Here is a 22668-nt window from a genome sequence, read left to right on the forward strand (position 1 = left end):
AATCCACGACAGAAGCTTCCATCAGAAATGTGGTTTTATTTTGAAGTTTCTTGCGTACGTTTCCGTCCCTGACATTGGAGGTGTATTTCCGCAACCTGAATTTTATTTTAAAAGTATCCACGGAAGTGGGTCATTTCGCATGACGCTTCACTTTACTGCTGCTCGGTTGGCAGCTGGGGGTTTTCTGAAGGAATGTCGCCGCTTCAAGTCTGCGTGGATGGAGCCGTGACAGAGACGCTCTGAGGGGGAGGAAAAAAGATGTCGGCACTGCGGCTTCGTTTCTCTCTAAATAACGGTGCGTGTTTATCTGTCGCTAAATGTCACGTAGAAAAAGAAGAAAGTGCTAATGGGCTAATGTCGGCTGGAGAGCTCGCTGTTAGCTGCTCTGCTAGCCGTGCTAGCTGTAACAGAGAACCGGAGGATAACGTTACCTGTGACACAAACACGGCAGCAGCAGCAGGTCACTTACGGGGATCAACCATCACCAGGAGAACACCTTCACGTACACTTTAGTGTCTTTTTGCTACAGTATTTATTTTATAAATTAGCTCCTGTTGTGTTTTTTAAAACCGCTAAAGCCTTTGCGTGTCGCTGCTAGCATGTGTAGTTTATGCTAGGTGAATATTGTTAAAGAGAAATTTCACCGTGTTTGTTTTTAAAATGTGTTTTCTTGTCTAGTTGTTTCTCCTTCAGTTGAACAGGGACACACAGCTGATTATAACAATAGTAATTATAATCTTGATAGTGTTGGCATCAAAACATTGGGGGATGTGGACAGTGGTACTGTCTGTCTTTAACCTTTTGTTATCACTAATTGTGGCTCCAATATTCCCTTGTATTTACTTCTGAGACACTGCTAAGTTAGAGTATGGACGTGCTGCATGATGATGTCACCTGACCACATCATCACATGCAGCCCTTTAGTTATTGTCCTAGAGCTCGGCATCTCACTCTAAAAAAGCAAATGAATGAGCAGCAGTGTTTGACCAGCAGAGATGTCTCTATTTAAACGCACTAAAACAAACACTGTTCTGTCAACTGCTTCGCTGCTTTATGAGATTTTCTGTCACTTTTGTAGTCATGTCCCGTCCTCGTCCTCGACCAATGACTGTTTACATAGTCGATAAGAAAGTCTGAGAAATGTTGATCTTTGTTTCCTAAACCTTTTTAAACCAATTTAGTGAGTAATCGATTAATAACCCATTATATCAAGTAATAGCTGCAGCCTTAGTCTTCATGTCCATTAGAGGTAGACCAATGAAATGGTCAGGCTGATACGAGCCATACATGTCCATACATCTGTGCAGTTGGACAGTCAACAAACATGTATGTCTTTATTTGTTTTGCATGACCCAAGGAAAATATAAGATAGTTTTTTTGTTGAAAACATGAAGTATTACGATGGCTTTAACAACAGAGCTATTTACAGTAGGTCAAATAATCTGCCGATTATTTAATTGATTAATGGATCAATTATTTGGTCAATAAATTGATTGATTGAACTGACCCAAATGTGACCCTCGTTATATCGTGTTTTTTTGCATCGATGTTCAACAATCTCAAAGGAACACTGATTCAGGTTCGGTATGAAAAGCACAACAGCCAATCCCTACAAACACCGAACTTGATTTAACCCTATTTAATATATTTATTGAATATTGTCACAATAACTGATCGACTTCTTAGAATCAAGTGAATAATCAAATACTCATTTTAATCCCTATTTCTATACTTTTTTTCAGATTCTGTCTCAAACATAATGCTAGTCACCTCCACCACTGACTGGCACGTATGAACAACCGTTCAGGATCAGGAAAAAGACAACCACTCCATTCAGCGGTCAACGGTTAATAATTTGGCATCACATTTGCTGTTGAGCATGGAGCCGTAGATTTTCCGGGGCCCACGTTGGTAAGATTTACCCTCAGCCACTGTAAGACAAATCATCAGGGAGTTCCACTGTACAGCTGCTCGTGTGTGCACAAGCCCGTGAAGATGTTTTCAGCACTGAAGAAGCTGGTGGGGTCGGAGCCGGGTCAGCTGCGGGATAAGAACATTCCCGCTGGCCTGCAGTCCATGAACCAGAGTTTGCAGAGGCGTTTCGCCAAAGGAGTTCAGTATAACAGTGAGTAATCCAGGAAAAAGTGAGGCATTTTCACTCAAAAATGTCAAAAGAAACATGAACATGTTAATATTTTTTCTCTCTCCCCAGTGAAAATAGTCATCCGTGGAGATAGAAACACTGGGAAAAGTACTTTATGGCATCGACTGCAGGGAAAGAAGTTTGTGGAGGACTACATACCCACTCAGGAGATCCAAGTCACAAGTATCCACTGGAATTACAAAAGTAAGCGATGATGGCACATTGAAGACAATGGTTTTGTTTGATCTCCTCACTTCTTTGGTGTTGTTTCTATTCTGGTTTGTGTTTGACATCTGCTTTTTTGTGCCTTGGTGAATTATTTCAGTGGCTCCATATCAAGGTAAAAAAAAAACCTTTGGTTTTAGCTCCAGCAAAAGTATTTTTAGAGCTCCTTTTCCTTCAAGTTCTTCAGTTCTTTTAGTGTGTTTAGTTACTACTGTACATTATGCCTGAGCCACAGAAGCACATCTGCAGCTGTGTTTATGTATCGATCTATCATCTTCACTTTTAATGAAAACAGCCAGTGAAGATGCCAGTTGTCTTGACATATTGTCTGGTATAAATGCTGCTGGTTGTGCTGGTGTGTGAGACATCAGCTACTTTTGACATTTGACAAGTAACAAAGGTCTCCGACTTCCTGTGGATGTGTGTGTCACTTCCAATATTCCTTTTTCTCCTCATATCTTTTTAAGGAACTGATTCTAATGATTCAGTTACACCGAAAACAACTGCTTTGTGAGTTTTACTCGTCACTCGTTTGTGCCGCGTATAAAACAACGACATTGAGGAGGTGCTATAGTAATGAAAAAACGATGCCAAACCAATTCAAGTTGAGCTGGAACGGTGTAGTGGAAAAGCTCCGTAATATTACAGTGGGAGGACGACATGAGGACAGATATCATCCCTTCTGCTATTGGATGATCTTGTCTAGGTTTATCTTCAGTGCGTTTCCTTGTTGCTCAGAGGAGGACAAAAGTATTTAGGGTTCTTTTTTGTGCTTCTGGTGTGGACAGGGACATGTGCACGTCCACAGCCTTAGCTTTACTCAACTGCCTTTGTAGTTTACATTGTTTTTTTGCTCTGTGGCCCAAGAACAGGTGCAGTAAATATTCAAAACACTCTTTCTTTGTCCTCTCAGCTACAGATGATGTGGTGAAGGTGGAGGTCTGGGACGTGGTCGACAAAGGTGAGTGCAGTCGCACGTTGAGACTTCGACTCAGACTGACCTCCCTTTTAAAGGTCCAGTGTATAATATTAACAATTGTAATTAACAATTGTTGTAATAACTTTTAGGATTTCTCCCACCTCTAGTAAGAATTAGTGACATCTACTGGGGAGACTGTAAATAAAGTGCATTTAAATGGCTTTTACTAAGGCTACAAAAACAAAAGTCGTTTTACTGTAAAGCTATGATACACTTTTATAAACTTTTACAAACTTATGGCAATAAAAACCTCCTAAATTTGACACACTGGACCTTTTAAGAAGTCAGTATTTGACATCATCAGATCATTTTCATGACTGTTTGCCTGTGTGTCTGTTTGTTCTGTCCTCAGTGTTGATGTTGTCTTTTTTTTGTTTTTCACGTCTCTCTCAAACTCATCTCAGGCCAAAAATACCCTCTTCCTGAAGGTGCGTCACGATAATAGTGTGTAGACCGTAGACTCACCTGTGTGCAGTGGGGGGGGCGTGGCCTAGCTTTCTCCACTCTTATCGCAGTGTCAATACTCTCAAGGTTTGCCTGTTCCCACCCTCTGCTGTTGCGGTGCCACGTTAGCTGACCTGAGCTCGAGTGTGTGCACAGTGTGAGGAGTTGGCGAGTAACAACCAGGGTTAAGAGTGTGTAAATGACGCTGCTGCAGTGTGTGTGTGTGTGTGTGTGTGTGAGACGCTCTGCTCTGCTTTAACTCCCCTGCGGAGAGTAACACCTACAATAAACACAGTTGCTGTCATTTTAATTCTTTGTTCTTTCAGGAAAAGGCAAAAGACGAGGAGAGAACTTGAAACTGGAGAACGAGCCCCAAGAGGTGACTATCACATGACTGTCATGTGTTCAGCGGAGAAAAAAAAGAGAGAAATAGGCTTATTTAAAGTATGTGGGTCAGTCATGGAATTAACCAAAGACAGTCATATCGGAGTTGTGTATTTTTTAATTGGTTCATTTTTGATGGACTAAGCATAGTAATAAACATTTAAAGGCTCAATTTAATGTGTCTGTGTCGATGTATGTTTCACAACATAAGAGTATTTATGATGCAAAATGAATCTATTACCAAAGAAAAGATACAGAAATTATTCATTAGCAGGCCATGTGGAATCATTTGGAGGGCCACATGTCGTCCACGTGCCCTGAGTTTGACACCTGCAGTACACAAACAAACATATATATCTCCTTTATTTAACAGGTACAAAGTTGAAGATTACAAGCCATATCAAATGTTTTTAAAAGCTTAATCAAGAGTAAAAAGGTTAAGAAGAGTAAAAGTGTTATAATTTGGTTCAATCGTAGTTACAAGATGAATAAAAGTAACACAATTCAGATGAAATGAAGACGCGTTAATGTGCTGTTTTATGCTTTAATGTCTGCTCACGTGTGTGTTGTAGTCTGATGAAGTGGCACTGGACGCAGAATTCCTGGACGTTTACAAGAACTGTAACGGCGTGATCATGATGTTTGACATCACTAAGCAGTGGTAAGAGAGTGTGTGTGGGTGTGTGTGAGAGCTCCGACGCTGACATGAATAAATGCATGGACAGATTAGGTTTCTGTGGCTGTGAAGCTCTCAGCTTCGCTGCAGCTGGTGGATTATTCTCCTGCTTCAAAGGAGAGAAAATCCTGAAAGATGTTCCAGTTTAAAGGAATCCTGAGGGAGAAGCTGGAGGTTTTTCTGTAAATCTGGTTTAATGAAAAAGGGAATTTGCTCCAAGGCTTGGTGGATTCTTAAAGGCCGACAAAATAAGGAGAGTTTAAAGTATGGAATCTACCATAAACTACCCCTTTACCTCCATTTAAACCAGTAATGCATCGATTAGAAGTTATCCTATTTATACTAGAGGTCGATAGATAACCACATATAACCAATATTTGCTGTTTTTATTACAGTTATTACAATTTACAGAAACATTTTTCCTGATAAAATGTTGATAAATGTTGCTTAAAGTAAAAAAAAATTTCACCCAAAAATAATTTTTTGACTTGATTAATTTATTTGTACCTATTTGTTTGTACCTAATTTTAAGAATATTAGAAGTAGCGCTTATTCCATTAATTGATTAGTAAATTTATCGTCAACTATTTTAATAATAGTAATTGAAACAAGCTTTCAGATTTTTCAGCTTCTTAAATGTGAATATTTTCTGGTTTCGTATTAATGTAATAAAATACAGGCAAAATGACCGCAGGATATTTACAAAAATAAAATGTAAAATGCATGTTAATGTTTTCTGACTACAAATTTCCATCATAAAACTTTATTTTTGAGGTATTTCATTGTTTATTTCTGCATTTATTCAAGCTGCTTTTCAACAGCAAACAGCACTGAAGTAAACTTTATTTAAACACATCGAGTAGTTTTGTTTGGGAAAACATCAGTAAAATGTATAATCCAAGCTAATCTCTGAAATATTTTTATTTCTATGAGTGTTTTTTGTGTGTGTTTTAAGGACATTTAGCTATATCCTGAGGGAGCTGCCCAAAGTTCCCACTCATGTGCCGGTGTGTGTGCTGGGGAACCACAGGGACATGGGCGAACATCGGGTCATCCTCCCTGATGACATCAGAGACCTGATCGCTGGACTCAACAGGTAACACCATCATCATCATCATCATCATCATCAACATCCTGCTCCTTCATGACACTTAGAACTCGCTCTGTGACGGTTAATGAGGAGCGTTGATGATGTCGATGAGTTTTAATGTGAGTCACATGTTTTCCAGACCGATGGGATCTTCTTACATCCACTACGCTGAATCGTCCATGAAGAACGGCTTTGGTCTCAAGTATCTGCACAGATTTTTCAACATCCCCTTCCTGCAGCTACAGGTTTGTTTGTTTTTAATCTGTGCCATCATAATTCAGTTTTTAATCTAGTTTAAATACACCAGGTTACTGATAAGACAACACAGTTTTGTAAATGTATTGGTTTATTTGAGTATATGATCCTGTTAACAGACTAACAATATTAAAAAAAGGCATAAATAATCCAGTGTCCAGGCACTCAAGATGATTTGGAAAATAATAAAAGAGCTAATTTACAGGGCTGCAAACATTAAAACACCACCATCTTCTTCAGAGTGTCGTCCGAGGCACTTTAATGTTTGTAGTTTTGTAAATTAAAGGCCTTTTATTTTTTCCTGACCATCTCGAGGGCCTGGACACTGGATCATTTATGCAATTTTTTTGGTCTATAAGTCTTCCTCCCCTTTTTATTTTTCATGAAATATTGATGTTTCAAGGCGAGCCAGGAAGTAATGACTTCAAGTAACTCGTACATAACGCGTATATTTTTAAAGAGTTTGAGATAAATTGCGTTTTTTATTGCACTTAGATTTGCGAAGGCATTGAGCATGTTGTCCATTTTGTACTATACTGTATCTACTGTTGATACATCAACGGCTGGCAGTTGTTTTGAGGAGCACATTTTCAATATCCAATGATCCTGCTTGTTAGAAGCAAGTCAATGTTGTGAATGTCCAGGTTTGTTGTTAACAGTAGAATCCTCTTCTGCAGTGTTTGCCTTCATACTGTTGCTGCGGTTGTATAAAGACGTCTGGCTTTACTCGCGCTGTGTGCTTCTCTCGCCTCGCCTCGCTCAGTCGTGATGATGTAAAATGAAAATAAAAAAACAACAACTGCTATATTGAGATGCACAGAGAGTTGTGTGGAGATGAGAGACTCATTTGACAATGATTTGAATGTGGTTGTTTATTCATGTGATGTGTGTGTGTGTGTGTGTGTACAGAGGGAGACCCTCCTGAGGCAGCTGGAGACCAACCAGTTGGACATGGACGCCACCCTGGAGGAGCTCTGTGTCCAGCAGGAGACGGAGGATCAGAACTACGACATGTAAGATTCTTTTTCTACATACATTTTTGCTCGTTGGGTCACAAAGGAACGACCCGTGACCTCACAGCAACCTCACCGACCCCGACATGGGATTCTAAGATGGCTGCCACCACACAAACACGGCTACCTTTACCGTTAATGACGTCACTCCCTCTTCCAACGTCTGACTTCTGATATAAATGTAACGCACAGGTGAGTAACCAGTCTCTGTGTGCTTCCTTCAGTTTCATTGAGAACTTGGAGACTCGCAAGAGCTACGGTTCTCCTGGTCCAGCCAACGGCTCCTCCTCCGGCTCTCAGTCCCCCATCGTCCCCCCCAGTGGTGCGTCCACCGGCAGCTCCAGTCCCAGCACTCCTCAGCCGCCGATCCTCACGCAGATGCTCCCACAGTCGCCGTCTGCGTCCGCCGCGTCGTCTCCTCCTCCTCCTCCTCCTCCACCTCCGCCTCCTGCAGCGACGGTGAGCGCAGCGGCTTCGCCCACCGCTGAGTTAAAGCTCCAGACGGTTCAGTCTCCAGAACACCATCCGTCTTCAGGGGCGTCGGCTCTTCAGAAACGCGGCTTCATGTCCCGCTGGTTTGGCTCGTCACCTGCTTCTGATGCTCCCGGTCCTGCGTCAGGTCAGTCGTCGCCTGTTCACGTCAAACCACATGTATACTGTCAGTGCAATAAAATATGTCCTAAAATAAGTAATTCTGCTTCAAACTAACTTTAAAATACATTTTTGGGATAAATCATAACTGAGCAAAAATTAGGATGTGGAATATGTTTAATTTAAGCTTTTAATATTGATATTTCAAGACGACAGACAAGGAAATAAACCAGAGTAACAGGAAGAAAGAAAAGTACAATAATAATGGGAAGAAAAATAGAAATAAAGCCATTAAAAACAAGGTTTATAGGTGTTAACATAAATAACTGTCAACATAAAGAGTCAGGTTGACAATATAGTAATAAAAAGATGAAGTCACAATAACTTTACTTTCTACAAAATAAGAGCTTGTTTGTGTTATTCCTGCCCTACAAAAATAATGTAACAAATTGGATTTGGATTATCATCAATATTTTGGTGATTCCTGTGTTTAAATCTTCAAATCTGTCAAATATAATCATTTAGAAAAGTTGTATGGGAGTAAAATATTTTAACAGGGCTGTGACTGCTTAAAAACATTAATCATTAACAGGTTTTTCAGCGTCTTAAATGTGAATATTTTCAGTCATAATTTTGAAGCCTAGGAAACACACATTTTGACTATCTTACTATTTTCCCACAGTTTATCCACCAAAGAACTAATAATAATTGATAAACACCATTTAGTTGCTCTAATCCCTACATATGAATGTTTAAGCACTCATTTAAATCAGATGTCTCCTCACATGTGGTGTATATTTGTCTCTGTTGTCCTCAGAGGACTCTGCTGCAGCGCCCGCGTGTCCTGCTCAGGTTCACAGTGTGGATGATTTTGTCCCGGACGAGAGACTGGACAAGAGTTTCTTGGAGGACAGTCTGCCTCCGAGGACGAAGGCGTCTCAGCCTGCTCCGGCCGTGGACAGTGACAGGTGAGAGAGGACGTCTGTTAATCCTCAATGAGACACATTTATTAGATCATGTTTTTCTTTATGAATCTTGAAATTAGCCTTTAGAATGTTGGGGGGAAAAACTGACAAAATATTTTTGACCCTGTTTGACGGAGCTGAGTCACACGCCTTCAGTAAACTGACAAAGGAAAACAATTAGATTAATCTCGAGTACAACGATTCATCGATTGCTAATCATTAAAACAAGTTTCTCTGACTTATTTTAGCTTCTTACATGAATATTTACTGGTTTCTTTGCCCCGTATAAGAAAGAGGTCGTTAAAACTGAATCATTTTTGCTTTATGGACAAAACAAGACATTTCAGAACATCATAATTTGGAAGTTTGGGAAACAATGATTAGCAACTTTTGACATTTTCCCATTTTTTAGGGCTGCAACTGACAGTTATATCGATTATTTGATGAGTTTTCGGCTCCAAAAATGTTGATCAGTGTTTGTCAAACCTGGAATATTCACATATAAGAAACTGAAAAAATCGATTATCAAAAGAGTTGACAGTTTTTCTCTCTCGTCTCCGTCGCAGTGACGAGGACAGAGGAAACCCAATGGTGTCTCATTTCCAGGACGAGCTGGACCCTGACGACACAGAGCCGAACCTCCCACAGCCCAAGACCCTGCGTCCCAATAAAGACATCACTCTAACCAGTGACGACGACGATGAGGAGGAGGAGGAGAAGAAGAAGAAGAAAGCACCTGCGGCTCTCACCATCACTCTGGACCAGGACCTGGACAGTGAACCTGAGCTCAAAACGTAAGTCGTCTCTCACGCTCCCTGCACCAGCTGTCGACTTCATTTTATGATGATTTTGAAGATTTTAAAGCTTGTTTAAAAGCTTGAAGTTTGTTTTTAAAGCGGTTAATGGTGAAAAATTAAAGCAAGAAAAGAGTGTTCGAGTGCTCGTCCAAGATGGAGATTCAAACAATCGCGTGACCTTTTCTTCGCTATTGTGTAACATATACAGTACATGTGACAAATAAAGAATCCTTGAGTCCTTGTTACTGGCCCAAAATACAAATATACATTGATTTATATGGAAAAACTGCGGCCACTAGTGTTTAAAATAGGTACTGCTTTCCCAATTCAAACCCCCGGAGAGTGTTGTTTGACAGGTCGTTACAAAAGTCTGACATTTTGTGACATTTTATGGCGAAAACGATTCTACAGTTGATGGCGAAATAATCACTAGTTGTGTCCCTAATCAGCATCATTTAACTAGTTTAACTACTCTCATTTAAAGATATCCTCACCATGATTAAAAAATGGAAAACTTAAATTTGCCGTCATATGTGGATATAATGCTATCTTTTGCTCAGGACAGGATTATTAGGATTATTAGCCTTTTAATTTACTTTTTTTTTACTAAATAATCTCAATTCTTTTTGGAAATTCATCTTAAAAAAGGCCTTAAAACAGCACAACGTGCAAAGAAAAACCAGGCATATTTGATTTTGAACAATCACAAAAACTCTCATTGTTCTACCCAGTAGTGTGAATAAACGTGTACAGTATATATCACACACACAGTATGTTAAATAAAACACCGCCGGTCTCGTTTCAGGCCCGTGATTCACGGCACCAAACCAAAGGTTTCGTCGTCTAAAGCTCCAGAGCTCAGCAGAGGCCAGAACGCCGTCGCGCCCGTCTCCCTCACTTTACTTCCAGCCGCGGCTCCGCCGAGCCGACACCAGAGCAAGAAGAAGACGAGCGCGGCCAAAGTGGACGAGTCTGACACCGACGCAGAGACTCCTGTGGCGCAGCAGATGCTCTCGTTCGTCATGGACGACCCCGACTTTGAGTCTGAAGTATTGGACACACCAAAAATAGTAAAGGTAAAGACGGTAGGAGAGACTGACCTGAGCACATAATGTGGTTTTAAATTAGCCGTTATTTCATGATTTTGTCCAAATCCTTCCTCCCAGGATTCGTTTCCAATCCGGGACGAGCTCCTGTCCGACCTCTCCGACGACGACGTGCGGTTGGTCAAAGTGTCGGAGCCTCTGAAGCCCACCGTGATCTCCTTCAAGCAGAAGGACGACACTGACCTGTTCGGCCTTGGCTGCCAGGAGGAGGCTCCTGCAGCCAAGGAGAGCAGCGACGAGCAGGAAGGCAAGTCTTTTAAACTTTTTTCCTTTTGTTTACATTGCTTTATATCCTGTCTGTGGTTACCTGCCCCTGCTCTGCTGCCGTATACACACAAACGCTGATAGGAGCCTGTGTTCAGGTGGACATGTTTGAAAGTTACATTTTCTTACTTCTCGCAGAGAAAGAAAGCAAACACTCTAAAGACAAGAAGAAAAAGAAGAAGAAAAGCAAAGAGGTGAAACATCTGCTGCTCAGATTACACACCGCTAAACATTTACGCAGAACTGTGAAGTGTCAATGAATAAACGGACGTCTGTCTGTCTGTCTCTTTCAGGAGGACGACAAAAGCAAGAAGAAACACAAACACAAGAAGAAGGAGAAAGACGACGCTGCTCCCGCTGCAGCTGCCGGAGACGACAAGGAGAAGAAGAAGAAGAAATCCCGCACCAAGAAAACGGACGTGGACGAACTGGAGGACTTTTTAGGCGGCGGCGGCGCAGGGTTGATTAAAATAGATGACGGGGATTATGAGGAACTATAAAAAGGTTTTTTTGTTTTGTTAGGAAGTGGCGCCACCACGTGGCAGCGAGGGGGACACGGTCCTTCTGAGACTCCTGGTTTTCCTTGACCTGTATGTGCATAAAGCAGCATCTCCAAGCCATACGCAATACGCAAGGCTACCGACGACACCCAGGTAAAATACCGAGGACTCTGTATGTTCCTTCTAACTGACTCTCTCTCCATCTGCACTACTCCTCCTGCTGCTGCTCTCACTTCCAGTCCACTCCAGTAAGAATCCCGCGAGTACTGTAACGAGCTCCAGCGTCAAATACTGTAGAGATGTGTTTCCACCGCAACACAAAAAAAACAACTCGTACCAGGAACTAGGATTGTAGCTGGAACTACGTTATGTGTTTCCACTGCAGCAACTAGTACCAGGAACCAGGGAGTGAACCTGGAATCATGTGCTTTCCCACTGCAGGAACTAGTACCTGGAACTAGGAACTGTATCTGGAACCATGTTTGTTTCCACTGCAGGAACTAGTACCTGGAACGAGGTGCATTACTTCCAAAGGTTCTAGTACCAAGGACTAGGAACTGTCTCTTGAGGTTTAGGTCTTTTTCTAAAGTACAAGAATCTTACAGTGTGAACAAACTCCAACCTTGTATTTCAGTCAATCAAATGTTTATAGAATTTGCTTTGATGAAAGAGATCGTCTCAGTTTTACATCATCACAGCGTGAATCTCCTTCATGTTTACAGAAACCTTTGTTGTCCCTGAAGAAGGTTTCTGGTACTTTGCGGTGGAAACGCAGCTTGAGACGTTTGGTTCTTTGTACTTTGTACACGGTTAATGTTTTATTTGTTTTTCTGTGATTTGACGCGACAAGTGGTTTCCCTCCAAAATCAGCTGCTGTAAATAGTGTGATCAGTGAGTCTGAATGTTTGTGTGGTTGGTGTAATAATCGAGAGCATGCTCAAAGTGACGACTGAATCATTAATAGTGTGTGTTTGTTTGTTTTGTTTCATTTCTCGTGTGTTTGCTGTCTTTGTCCAGATTAGCGTCTCTGAATTGAAATCATCCCTCTTCTCGTCCACACTAAAGCCAGTTTTACATCATTTTCTTTCAAATAGTAGTTCAACCAAGTTTTACTCAGTGCACCAGGAGAATACCACCGCCTCATTTTTACAAACCTCAACCCAATCACAAAGCCCAGCTGAGGACCGGGCAGTGTGACCCCCAAAAATGTCAAACTGGTCGATATTAATTTATCGCAATGAATCTCTGATGATTTAACAGTTGATTTTTGCTCCCGAGGGAAAGTGAATTGTGGGTTTTAGCTTTTTTATCGAAACATCTGACATAAAACATGTGCAAAGCATAAGCATCATATTTATTATGCAGATATTGAACTTTTTTATTACATTGCTATTAAAGAAAATTACGTTTTTATTATTGTTATTGCATTATTTTGCCCAGTGAACAATGTTTCCCAAGCTTTTCACTACGTGCACCCACTCGTTAAGGATGATGGTAAACTGTCGGGTCCTAAATCACAATACAAGAGCAAATGTAGCGATGTATTCACAGCCATATCCGTAGAAATGGATATAGATGATTGGTGAATTAATTGAAGCTTTATTTTATGCTTCACGTTATTTGAAAGAATATACATGTGAAATTGTGCAAATTTGTTTGGGGACCCAAAAAATATTCCTGTGACCCCTCTATGGGTCATGACCCAGTGTTTGGAAAAAGCTGTTGTGATTAATATAGCAGCAAATGCTGTGATGGTAGTCTTTTAAATATTATCACTTAAGGTGCAGTGCAGAACAACGCCAATGGGTGGCAGCAGAGGTCAAACTCAAACACATTTATTGTCTTTGCTGTCAAAGGTAAACAAAGCTCCTTATTGTGTGTCGCATTTCTTATCGTACCATGGCCTCTGTGTCACGACAGCACTTTCGTGTTTTCGCTACGAAAATCCTTTTCCTTTTCGTCAACAAAGCTCTTATTTGCAGAACCAGGTTTTGGTCTTTAAAGATCCTCGACATTTAGAAGCTAATTTTCACGTGGACTTTAATTCAAAAAACTACAACGGAAATGCCCCCTGGTGGCTATCAATATCGGTGCGTTCCATTTGTAGTCGGAACTCCTGTGTAAGGAACCTGGATTTTCCAACGAGCCCGCGTTTACGTTTACTTTCCGACTTCTCACCTGGAAAGCGGGACAATTTCGATTCTGATGTAATAGGAACGCAGCAGGAAACCACACCCATTTTTCTATGACTCAAAGACAATAAAAAGGGTCTTGATGGTGAAGTGTTATTCATGCATACTATTGTGGACTCATGTTTTCTTACACGCTGGCTTGGTGTGGACGTGGTCTTGGTGTGGAACTAACATGGCCTCTCTTGCCACCTGACTCTGCTTTGCTTTCCACAAACTACACTGACTTCCTGTTTGTCAGCATGAAGGACGTCCTCCTATCCCTCGTCCATTTCTCTCTCTCTCTTTGCCACAGAATCCAGGCTCTACATGAGTCCACTCCATGTTTTTCCCCATGCTGTTGCCTTCACAGAGGCACAACAAACTGGAACTGTGTTCCGCTCTCTCTCTCTCTCCATGAAGCATTATTAAGTGTTCTTAATGTTAAACGCTTTGTTTTGTTGGGTTTAGAATCATCGTCCTGGCCTTTTATCAGTTAAACAGAAAGTCGCTCTTAATTTTTGCCACTAAATCTACACATTCTTAAGACTAAGACATCGTTAGACTGTTTGATGCCTTTTCCTGGCTGGAAACTGGAGTTTGTAAACCACTCACAGAAAATCAGCAATTTTTACATCACAGCACTCGGGAGTTGTTGATCCACTGCTGCCTTCGTCAGTGAATTCAAAGGTCTTATTTTGTGAATTTGGCAAATCATTGACGCAAAGTGACCACACGAGGCAGCAGTAGACCAGCAGCCCTTGTGTCTCCACAAGCTAAAATCACTGATTTTCTCTATGGGGTGGAGAGTGAGTCCAGTTTCTGTAAAATAAAGCTGCAAACATATTCTGCAGATATCATGGACTTATAGCCGGTGTATATTTTATTAGGTTACGTGGCCATGTGGGAAAAAAAAAACATGACATGAATCCCTTTTTGGAAGCTTGTTGAAGGTTTGCAGTGAAATATTTCATTATTTTTGTCTTGTGTGTGTTTTGCCTCTCTGGACAAAAAATATCCTTATGAAGGAGTATTCTGGAGTTTTGGTATTATTTTTTCTTGTCAGTGCAACAGTTTATTTTATTCCTGGGTTAGGTTTTTGCTTATTTTTGTTTTGTCCCAAATATGCATCTCGCAGCCTTTCTTTGTTTTGTTTGTTTCCTCTGCTTTAAGTAAACTGTGGACACGCTGATGTCACCTCTCTCTCTCACCTGTTGGGATTCAGTATCTTCCATGAAAAAAAACATTTCCTGACATTTGAAGACGAATAAACGTGTATTTTTGGACACTTTTCATACATTTTTCCGTCTCACGTGGTCACACTGTTGGTTTACAAAGACATTATGTTTGATTTTTTTGTTTTTCTCAAAGTTGAAACTATGCAGCATTGATCCTGAATACTGTACACTGTTGTTTTGTTTTTTGTTTGTTTATTTGTTTTTTCCCCCGTCTTTTGTCATGTGATTGAGGATAAATGCTGAAAAGCAGTTTCAAGCAAAGCATGAGACTTAAATGTACAGTAAAAAAGAAAAAAGAGAATGTATAAAGTATATAAATATATAAATATATGTGAAGAGATTTGTTCCAAAATGACAAACTCTTTGTGAAAACCTGCGCCTCACAAGTTTCAATAGGAAATCGAGAGTAATAATGTAATAACGCACTTGTTTTATAGAGTCCCTAATACAGATTATTAGGGACTATTGTGACCTAAATCCCAATATAAATCATGGCAACATGCGTAAATCTTCATCTTATGCACGTTATTAAAATATGTATAAATAAATCTTGCGGCTGCAACAAATTCTAAATCATGATATTTACTTGTCAGAACATAAAAAGTCCTGTTTTCTCGCAATAGTAAAATAATGCGTTAACAAGTCTCGTTTTCTCACAATAACGAAATGTGTTATCGTGAGAGGACAAGTCTTGTTTACTTGCGATAATGAGATAATGCGTTCTCGTGAGATAACAAGTCAAGTTTTCTTGCAATAACGAGATGACGAGTTTCATTTTCTCACGATAGCAAAATAATGCGTTATCAGGATATAACAATCGTTTTCTCACGATAACAAGAATATTCCTGCTCTTGTGTTCTTAATAAACTGCGCACTTTAAAATACTGCATTTTCCAAACTCTCGTTTCCACTCGGACGTCTGATATTTTGGAACAAAAACCCTTCATCTATTTTCATCCCATGACATGTTTCATCTTTACACTGTGTGTGAGTTTGCTTACGTTTGGTTTGTCCAATAAATGCAAACTTATTTCTTCATAAGTGCTTCTTTTATTGTTGTTTTTTAGTTTTTGACTGAAACATTTCAGCACTGTAGGGTACGTTTAAATTTTTATTAGTTTCTACAGTATAAGATGGAATAAGAAACGAAAATTATTTAGTCTGATGGTGGAGGGTCTGACCCTGTGTAAACATACCGAATTTTGTTCAGATCCAATCTTTATTTTTCTCTCTTTCTTTATTGAATAAAATATAGTTATATTACAGTTTTACAACAAAAGACACTGAAATGTCTGATTCTAAATAAACATTTTAACCCAAAATATGAAATACAAATGAATGAAAACAATGAAGTCAATTTCAAAGGTGTTTACGAAATTAAATCAAACCAAAATTTATATTAGTTGTTTGACAACGTTGTTTATTAAAAATGGAACAATTTATTCTGTATTTCCCTGTCGTAGAACTAATAAATTAAAATGATCTTTAGTTTTAGTGACTAAGCAGCATTTACCATGTGTGAAACAAAATACAAGATGTAAAAAATTCAACCTGTAAACCTGTTTTAAGTTATTATTATTATATATCTCTCGATTTGAAAGTGTACCAAATCCGGTACGAAACCCCGGAGCTTTTATTTTGAAAAGTCGGTCAGCGAGCATCGATTGCCCTCATTGGCTCCTCGGTTAGCCAATGAGTGGACGTCTTGTATGCCGGTCTCCCTCGCTCCATGTGAGTAGCATTTTGGCTGCTAAACGACCAGCTAACGCCAAACATCATGGTGAGTTCATGTTTGATATTTTAAAAAACGAGAGAATATTTATCGCGTCGTTGTCTATTGGCGACAGGAACAAAAACCGAAGCACCGTTAGCAGCTAACTAGCCTGACGCTGCAAACAACGTTAGCATTAATACGTGTTATTAAAAGCTGTTTTTAGATGCTAACACGGATGCTAACATAAGTCACTGTAGAAACACAGTCGGCAACACTTTAGCATCGCTATTTTACCTTCCACCGTGGTTTTTGTATTTAGTAAACCGTCATGTATTTATATGATCGTGTTTACGTAGTTGAAACAAGCCAAATCAAGAATAATATTAGTTTTCTGACAACGTTTTTCATCAGATAAAATTACGAGTTATCGATCGAGTCGTTGCTTGGTCCGTTAAATGTCAGAAAATGTTGGTCAGTGTTTGTCAAATCTGGAAATTGTTATGTTCTCAAATGTCTTGTTTTGTTCACAAACGAAAAATAATTCCGAAACAATCAGAAATGTTGAAGAAAGCTTCAAAACGATTATCAAAATAGTTGACGATGAATTTAGTGATCGATTAATAATCTAGTAATTGTTTCAGCTCTAGAGCAAAGAAACTAGAAAACACCCCTACTGATTAATTATGAAGATACCGATTAATTTAATAATCGATTAATCGCTGCAGCCCCTATAGTGTGTGTGTATATATGTGTGTATATATATATGTATATGTGTATATATATATATATATATAAATACAATGGTAATGTCTACAGTTTGTGTTTAAATCACTGAATCACTTCAGGGCTGCTGAAGAACTGATTTTTCCGCTTCTACAATTCTTTTAACTCTGGATAAAAGTAAATGACTAAGTAAACAAAAGTCTTGTTTTTGTTGTTTTCAGCTTCGTCGCGAGGTGAGACAGAGGAGGGAGTATCTGTACAGGAAGGCACAAGAAGACCGACTGAGAACAATAGAGGAGAAGAAACACAAGCTGAAGAATGCCCTCGATGGTAGGACACGTGCTAGCATAAACGTCAAAATTTGATTAAATCCATAAATCCTTTATCGCATGTTTTACTGTGGAACAGCTCATTATTTGGCAGTCAACCTGATGTTCAATTTAAAGAACAGCTCATTATGTAGCGATCAGTATCTTGGTGGATGTATGAATGACTCATTATTTGACAGTCAGTCTGTTTGGTTATGCTTGGAATAGCTCATTATATGGCTTTCAGTCTTGATGGATGTTTAGAATAGCTCATTATTTGGCATTCAGTCTTGATGGATGTTTAGAATAGCTCATTATTTGGCATTCAATGTTTTGGTGGAGGTATCATAACGCATTATTTGGCAGTCAGTCTTGATGGATGTTTCGAATAGCTCATTATTTGGCAGTTTTGTGACTGTTTTACTTTGGTCATGTTTTCTGTTTCTTGTTGTTGTACCTTGCTGTGTTGAAGTGTTCTGTTTTTGTGTGGAGAAACAAGGCCTGACCTCTGCCACAGAACTTAATTAACACTGTTAATTGTTCTTTATCTCTGCAGAAAACATTCTTCTTCCCACTGATGTTCGTCGAGAAGCTCTGCAGCTGCAGAAACTGGTGGAGTACGACGATGAAGGGGCAGAAGGCATGCGTCTTCGTTATCTTCTCTCCTGATCTTTGGTGCTCTGATCTTCTCACGTCTGAACCTCTCTCTTCATGGTTTGTCGTTTCTCGCAGGTGTCAGCTCTCACATGGATGATGAATATAAATGGGCCGGAGTAGAAGATCCTAAACTCATGGTCACGACGTCCAGAGACCCGAGCTCCAGACTCAAGATGTTTGCAAAGGTCAGACCACCTTTTCTGTGGTGACTCGGCAAAACCTCAGAAGAAGTTTTACTGAATTTAACTTGGAACATGATCTAGTACTCGGTATTACAGTTCTCTCTCCCCTCCTACCTACATTCTTACCATCTTACCTCCCTCCCTCCTTACATCCTTACCCACTGTCTTACTATTTCATCCCTTACCTCTCTACCTCCTTACCTCCATTCTTCCTTGCATCCCTTTTACATCCTTACCTCTGCCTTCCTCCCTCCTTACCCCTTCACCTCCCCTCCTTCCTGCCTCCTTACCTCTTCACCTTCCTTCCTCCCTCCCTCCTTACCTTTTCACCTCCCTCCTTACCTTCCTCCCTACTACCTCCTTACCCTTTTGCCTTCCTTTTTTCCTTCGTACCTCCTCACCTCCTTCTCTATATCCAGTTCTGACTAAAATCACATGAGCTGCTGACAAAGAGAAAATCTTTAAATCTTAAATATGACATAAACACATCACAGATGATCCCAGAACCTGCTGTTTGTTGAAAAGCTTTGACAGACTGTGTTGTTGTGGTGTTGCGGTCAGTATTTAACAATAATCCACCAGTGGAGACGAACAGGAAATACTGGTGCGACGTGTTGAGCTGTGTGTGTGTGTGTTTCACAGGAGGTGAAGCTGATGTTTCCTGGAGCTCAGCGCATGAACAGAGGAAACCACGAGGTCACCGCGCTGGTGAGAGCCTGCAAAGCCAACAACGTCACAGACCTCGTCATCGTCCATGAAACCAGGGGACAGCCAGGTACGACTTTGAACCTCACCTGATATTAAATATGACTGTGAAAATCACAGATTTTAGCCACTTAAATAAAGGCTCACCTGAATAATCCTTCACATCTTTAAGTTTATGACATCTTTGGGAAGTGTTTGGAAAGCACTCACTCTCCCACACCAAACCCCATAGAGAAAATCAGTATTTTTAGCTGGTGAGGACACAGGAGCTGACGGTCCACTGCTGCCTCGTGTGGTCACTGTGTGTCACTGAGGACAATCTGAATGTTGGACTTCAAACACTGAAGTGACAAAATAAGACATTTGAACTTAGTGATGGAGGCAACAGTGGATCAACAACTCCTGTGTTGTGATGTAAAATCACTGGTTTTCTCTATGGGGTTTGGTGTGGGAGAGTGAGTGGCTTTCAAATGGGGATTATGGAAATATTTCCAAGATTATTTTTATCCTAATAATTTCAATGGTCCCTATGATTAGTTTTCTTCTATCACTGCCACTAGTGGAATTTTAAATTTTGGGCACATAAATGTCACATTTCCACTTTTTTTAATGTGTACATTAAGTTGGGAGTGCCGAGTCAGCAATTCCCAACGTCTGTTTTCCTGTTGTATTTACTATTGTAATGTTTTATAATTTCAGATTAAAGGTAGACGAGAATTCCACTCACTTTCAATGGGAAAAAAATTACAGATTTTAAATAGCCGGGAAAAAAATGTACTGTAGCAGAAGTGTTGGGAATCTTCCCTCAACCTGGAAATGGGAAAGATTGTGCTTAATAAGGCGACAGAAGTGAAGTGAAGTCACTCTTCTGTCACAATTTTCACTATGAAAAACTTCCCAAATCCTACATCAAAACACAAGGTTTGACTCTGTTTCCTTAGCATTTTGAGTAACCATGGTGACGTCACAGCGTCGTCATACGTGAACTTGAGACTTTAAATAAACACAACTTGATTGTTTTGTTTTGTTTTGTTCTGGTTTTATTTTACAGACGGCCTGATCGTGAGCCACTTGCCATTTGGACCCACGGCGTATTTCACACTCTACAACGTGGTGATGAGGCACGACGTCCCGGACATCGGCACCATGTCGGAGGCTTACCCCCACCTCATCTTTCACAACTTCTCCTCACAGCTCGGCAGGAGGGTGAGTGAGTGAGCGAGAGAGACGGACCACAAAACCACTGCCGCTACTTTTACTTCACCGCATGCAACTAATGAATTCTGCTCACACAGGTGTCCAATATCCTCAAGTATTTGTTTCCAGTGCCAAAGGAGGACAGTAGGCGTGTGATCACGTTTGCCAACCAGGAGGATTACATCTCTTTCAGGTCAGCGACAACAAAGTTCTGCCACCAGCTCAATGTCTCACACACACAACAACAGCTATAACAGTAACATATATATACATCTTTGTTTTTTCTTTCCAGACATCACACCTACAAGAAAACAGACCATAAGAACGTTGAGTTGTCAGAAGTAGGACCGAGGTTTGAAATGAAATGTGAGTATGAAGAGATAAAAATGGATTTTGCCTCTTTTTGAATCCTTTCATCGTGAATAGGTCCTGGACTGGTTAGCATAGCTTAGCACGAAGACCAGGGGTAGTGGAATCAGTCCCATTACATTTAAAATAAGTTAAAATTACTTTAAAAGATATGATATGTGAACTTTTAAAGATATAATATGCAATATTGTAAACATATAATATGTAACATTTTAAGATATAATGTGTAACATTTTAAAGATAATATATGTAACATTTTGAAGATATATACGTATGTATATATAGATATATACATACGTATATATACGTATGTATATAACTCTCTAAAGATATAATATGTAACATTTTAAACATATGTTACATTTTAAATATATAACATGAAACATTTGAGCATTGAAATGTCTAAAAATGACCACATCTTTACCTGAACTCATGTCAGTCCAGTCACCCAGAGCTGACTGAACACGACTCTGACTCTTAAATGACTGAGAATCTTCACAGAGACGAGTCTCATGATAAATACTTTTTCGTAAATTGCTTCCGAAACTCTTTAAATCCAAAGAAATCTGCATTTATATTGAACAACAAAAGAAAACAGATTTCCGCCTCTCTACAAAAGATTTTTTTAAGTCTACGATATCTTTTGAGGACATCTCACTGTTAGACAGGAAACTGAAGTTTGTAAACCGCTCACTCTCCCACACCAAAGTCCACAGGGATAATACAAATGAGATTATCAGGAATAATTGTCTGTTTTTGTGTCATTATTTACTGTCTCACACTTGTTCTCCTCCTCCTCAGTGTACATGATCAAACTGGGCACTCTGGAGAACGAGAGCACGGCGGACGTGGAGTGGCGTCACCACGCGTTCACGCACACATCCAAGAAGAGGAGGTTCCTCAGTGTGCAGTGAAGACGCCGTGAAGAGCCACAAAAACACTTGTTGGACTTTAAAAAAAGATCTTAAATTGTGGCGTTTATGATCACAAATTTAAGAATCATTATCATCAAAGACTGTGAGGGTCATACTGAAGAAAGAAAAAAACACAATATTATCAGGGAAAAAAGTTAAAATGTCACACATTTTCCACGTTGTCAGTGGCGTTTGCCTGCGTCTGCACGATGTGACGGCTCATTCCCGTCAATGCAGACACGATACATCATACGGCTTCAGTTTATCATAAGAGACCATGTCGTTAAGCATCGGGCTCTCTGTTGTACTGACAAGAGAAACTGTTAAAACCTCTTTGAACGGCACACAGATAAAAGTCGTGACACTGATGCTGATGTATGATAAGATAAAGTATTTCCTTCTTCGTGAAGCTCAAACTTAAAGTATAACTTTAACAAGATGCTCCACGATCACAGCAGATTTCTTTATTCTTGTAATATTACTTTTCTTCAGTATCGACCTAATAAATACTCAGTTTTATAATAAAAGATATTCGTATGGGTTTGTTCATAATGTGACAGATTTTCATTAAAAAAAAAAAAGAACGTATTTCAGTTTCACTTCAGTGTTTGATCCAGAACCACATTTTTCTGTGTTTGGATTAGATTTTTTTTTAAACTTTTCAAGATGTAATGTGTAAGAAACAGTGACACCTAATAGTCAAAGTGTGTCAAAGAACTACAGGAAAGGAGCCAACGATTATTCAATTAATCTTGTTTTTTTCCAATAATTGAAAGATGTGTGATTTTTCTGCTTCTTAAATGTGAATATTTTCTGGTTTCTTTGCTCCTCATAACAAAGAAATCATTAGAATGTCATCATTTCCAGGTTTGATTCCAGTTGAGAAAAAAGTCAGAAACACCGACAGTTGTCTTTATCAATATCATTCGATAACAACAACCGACGTCCGAGGTCTTAAACTTGCGGCCAGATTTTACATTACATGTCATTTAGCGACTTAAAATGGAATTGAGTACAATGAGCGAGGGGTGGCGTCGAACATGCGACCATTGCGACCATGA

The 22668-nt window shown here is 39.8% G+C and overlaps 2 protein-coding genes across 5 annotated transcripts; both read left to right on the plus strand.

Annotated features, from left to right (window-relative positions):
* The first annotated feature begins 146 nt into the window (after positions 1–146).
* Positions 147–15876, plus strand: rabl6b (RAB, member RAS oncogene family-like 6b). Of its 4 annotated transcripts, XM_044026248.1 has the most exons (18): positions 147–295; positions 1743–2125; positions 2213–2347; positions 2469–2483; positions 3282–3329; positions 3752–3775; positions 4118–4170; positions 4748–4836; positions 5807–5947; positions 6081–6186; positions 7106–7209; positions 7434–7828; positions 8618–8768; positions 9332–9559; positions 10368–10638; positions 10729–10915; positions 11071–11126; positions 11226–15876. In XM_044026248.1, the coding sequence occupies exons 2-18, from the start codon at positions 1996–1998 to the stop codon at positions 11430–11432; spliced, it is 2340 nt and encodes a 779-aa protein (XP_043882183.1). In that variant the 5' UTR covers positions 147–295; positions 1743–1995; the 3' UTR covers positions 11433–15876. The 4 variants fall into 4 exon arrangements, with proteins under 4 accessions (XP_043882183.1, XP_043882186.1, XP_043882184.1 ...); XM_044026251.1 differs by lacking the exon at positions 3752–3775; XM_044026249.1 differs by lacking the exon at positions 2469–2483.
* A 649-nt stretch (positions 15877–16525) lies between these two features.
* Positions 16526–22134, plus strand: imp4 (IMP U3 small nucleolar ribonucleoprotein 4). The gene is made up of 9 exons (XM_044025353.1): positions 16526–16618; positions 17497–17605; positions 18140–18223; positions 18316–18425; positions 19065–19197; positions 20179–20333; positions 20423–20517; positions 20617–20690; positions 21495–22134. The coding sequence occupies exons 1-9, from the start codon at positions 16616–16618 to the stop codon at positions 21605–21607; spliced, it is 876 nt and encodes a 291-aa protein (XP_043881288.1). The 5' UTR covers positions 16526–16615; the 3' UTR covers positions 21608–22134.
* The last annotated feature ends 534 nt before the right edge of the window (positions 22135–22668 follow it).

Source organism: Solea senegalensis, linkage group LG5, assembly GCF_019176455.1.
Source record: "Solea senegalensis isolate Sse05_10M linkage group LG5, IFAPA_SoseM_1, whole genome shotgun sequence".
NCBI classification, from domain to species: Eukaryota; Metazoa; Chordata; class Actinopteri; order Pleuronectiformes; family Soleidae; genus Solea; species Solea senegalensis.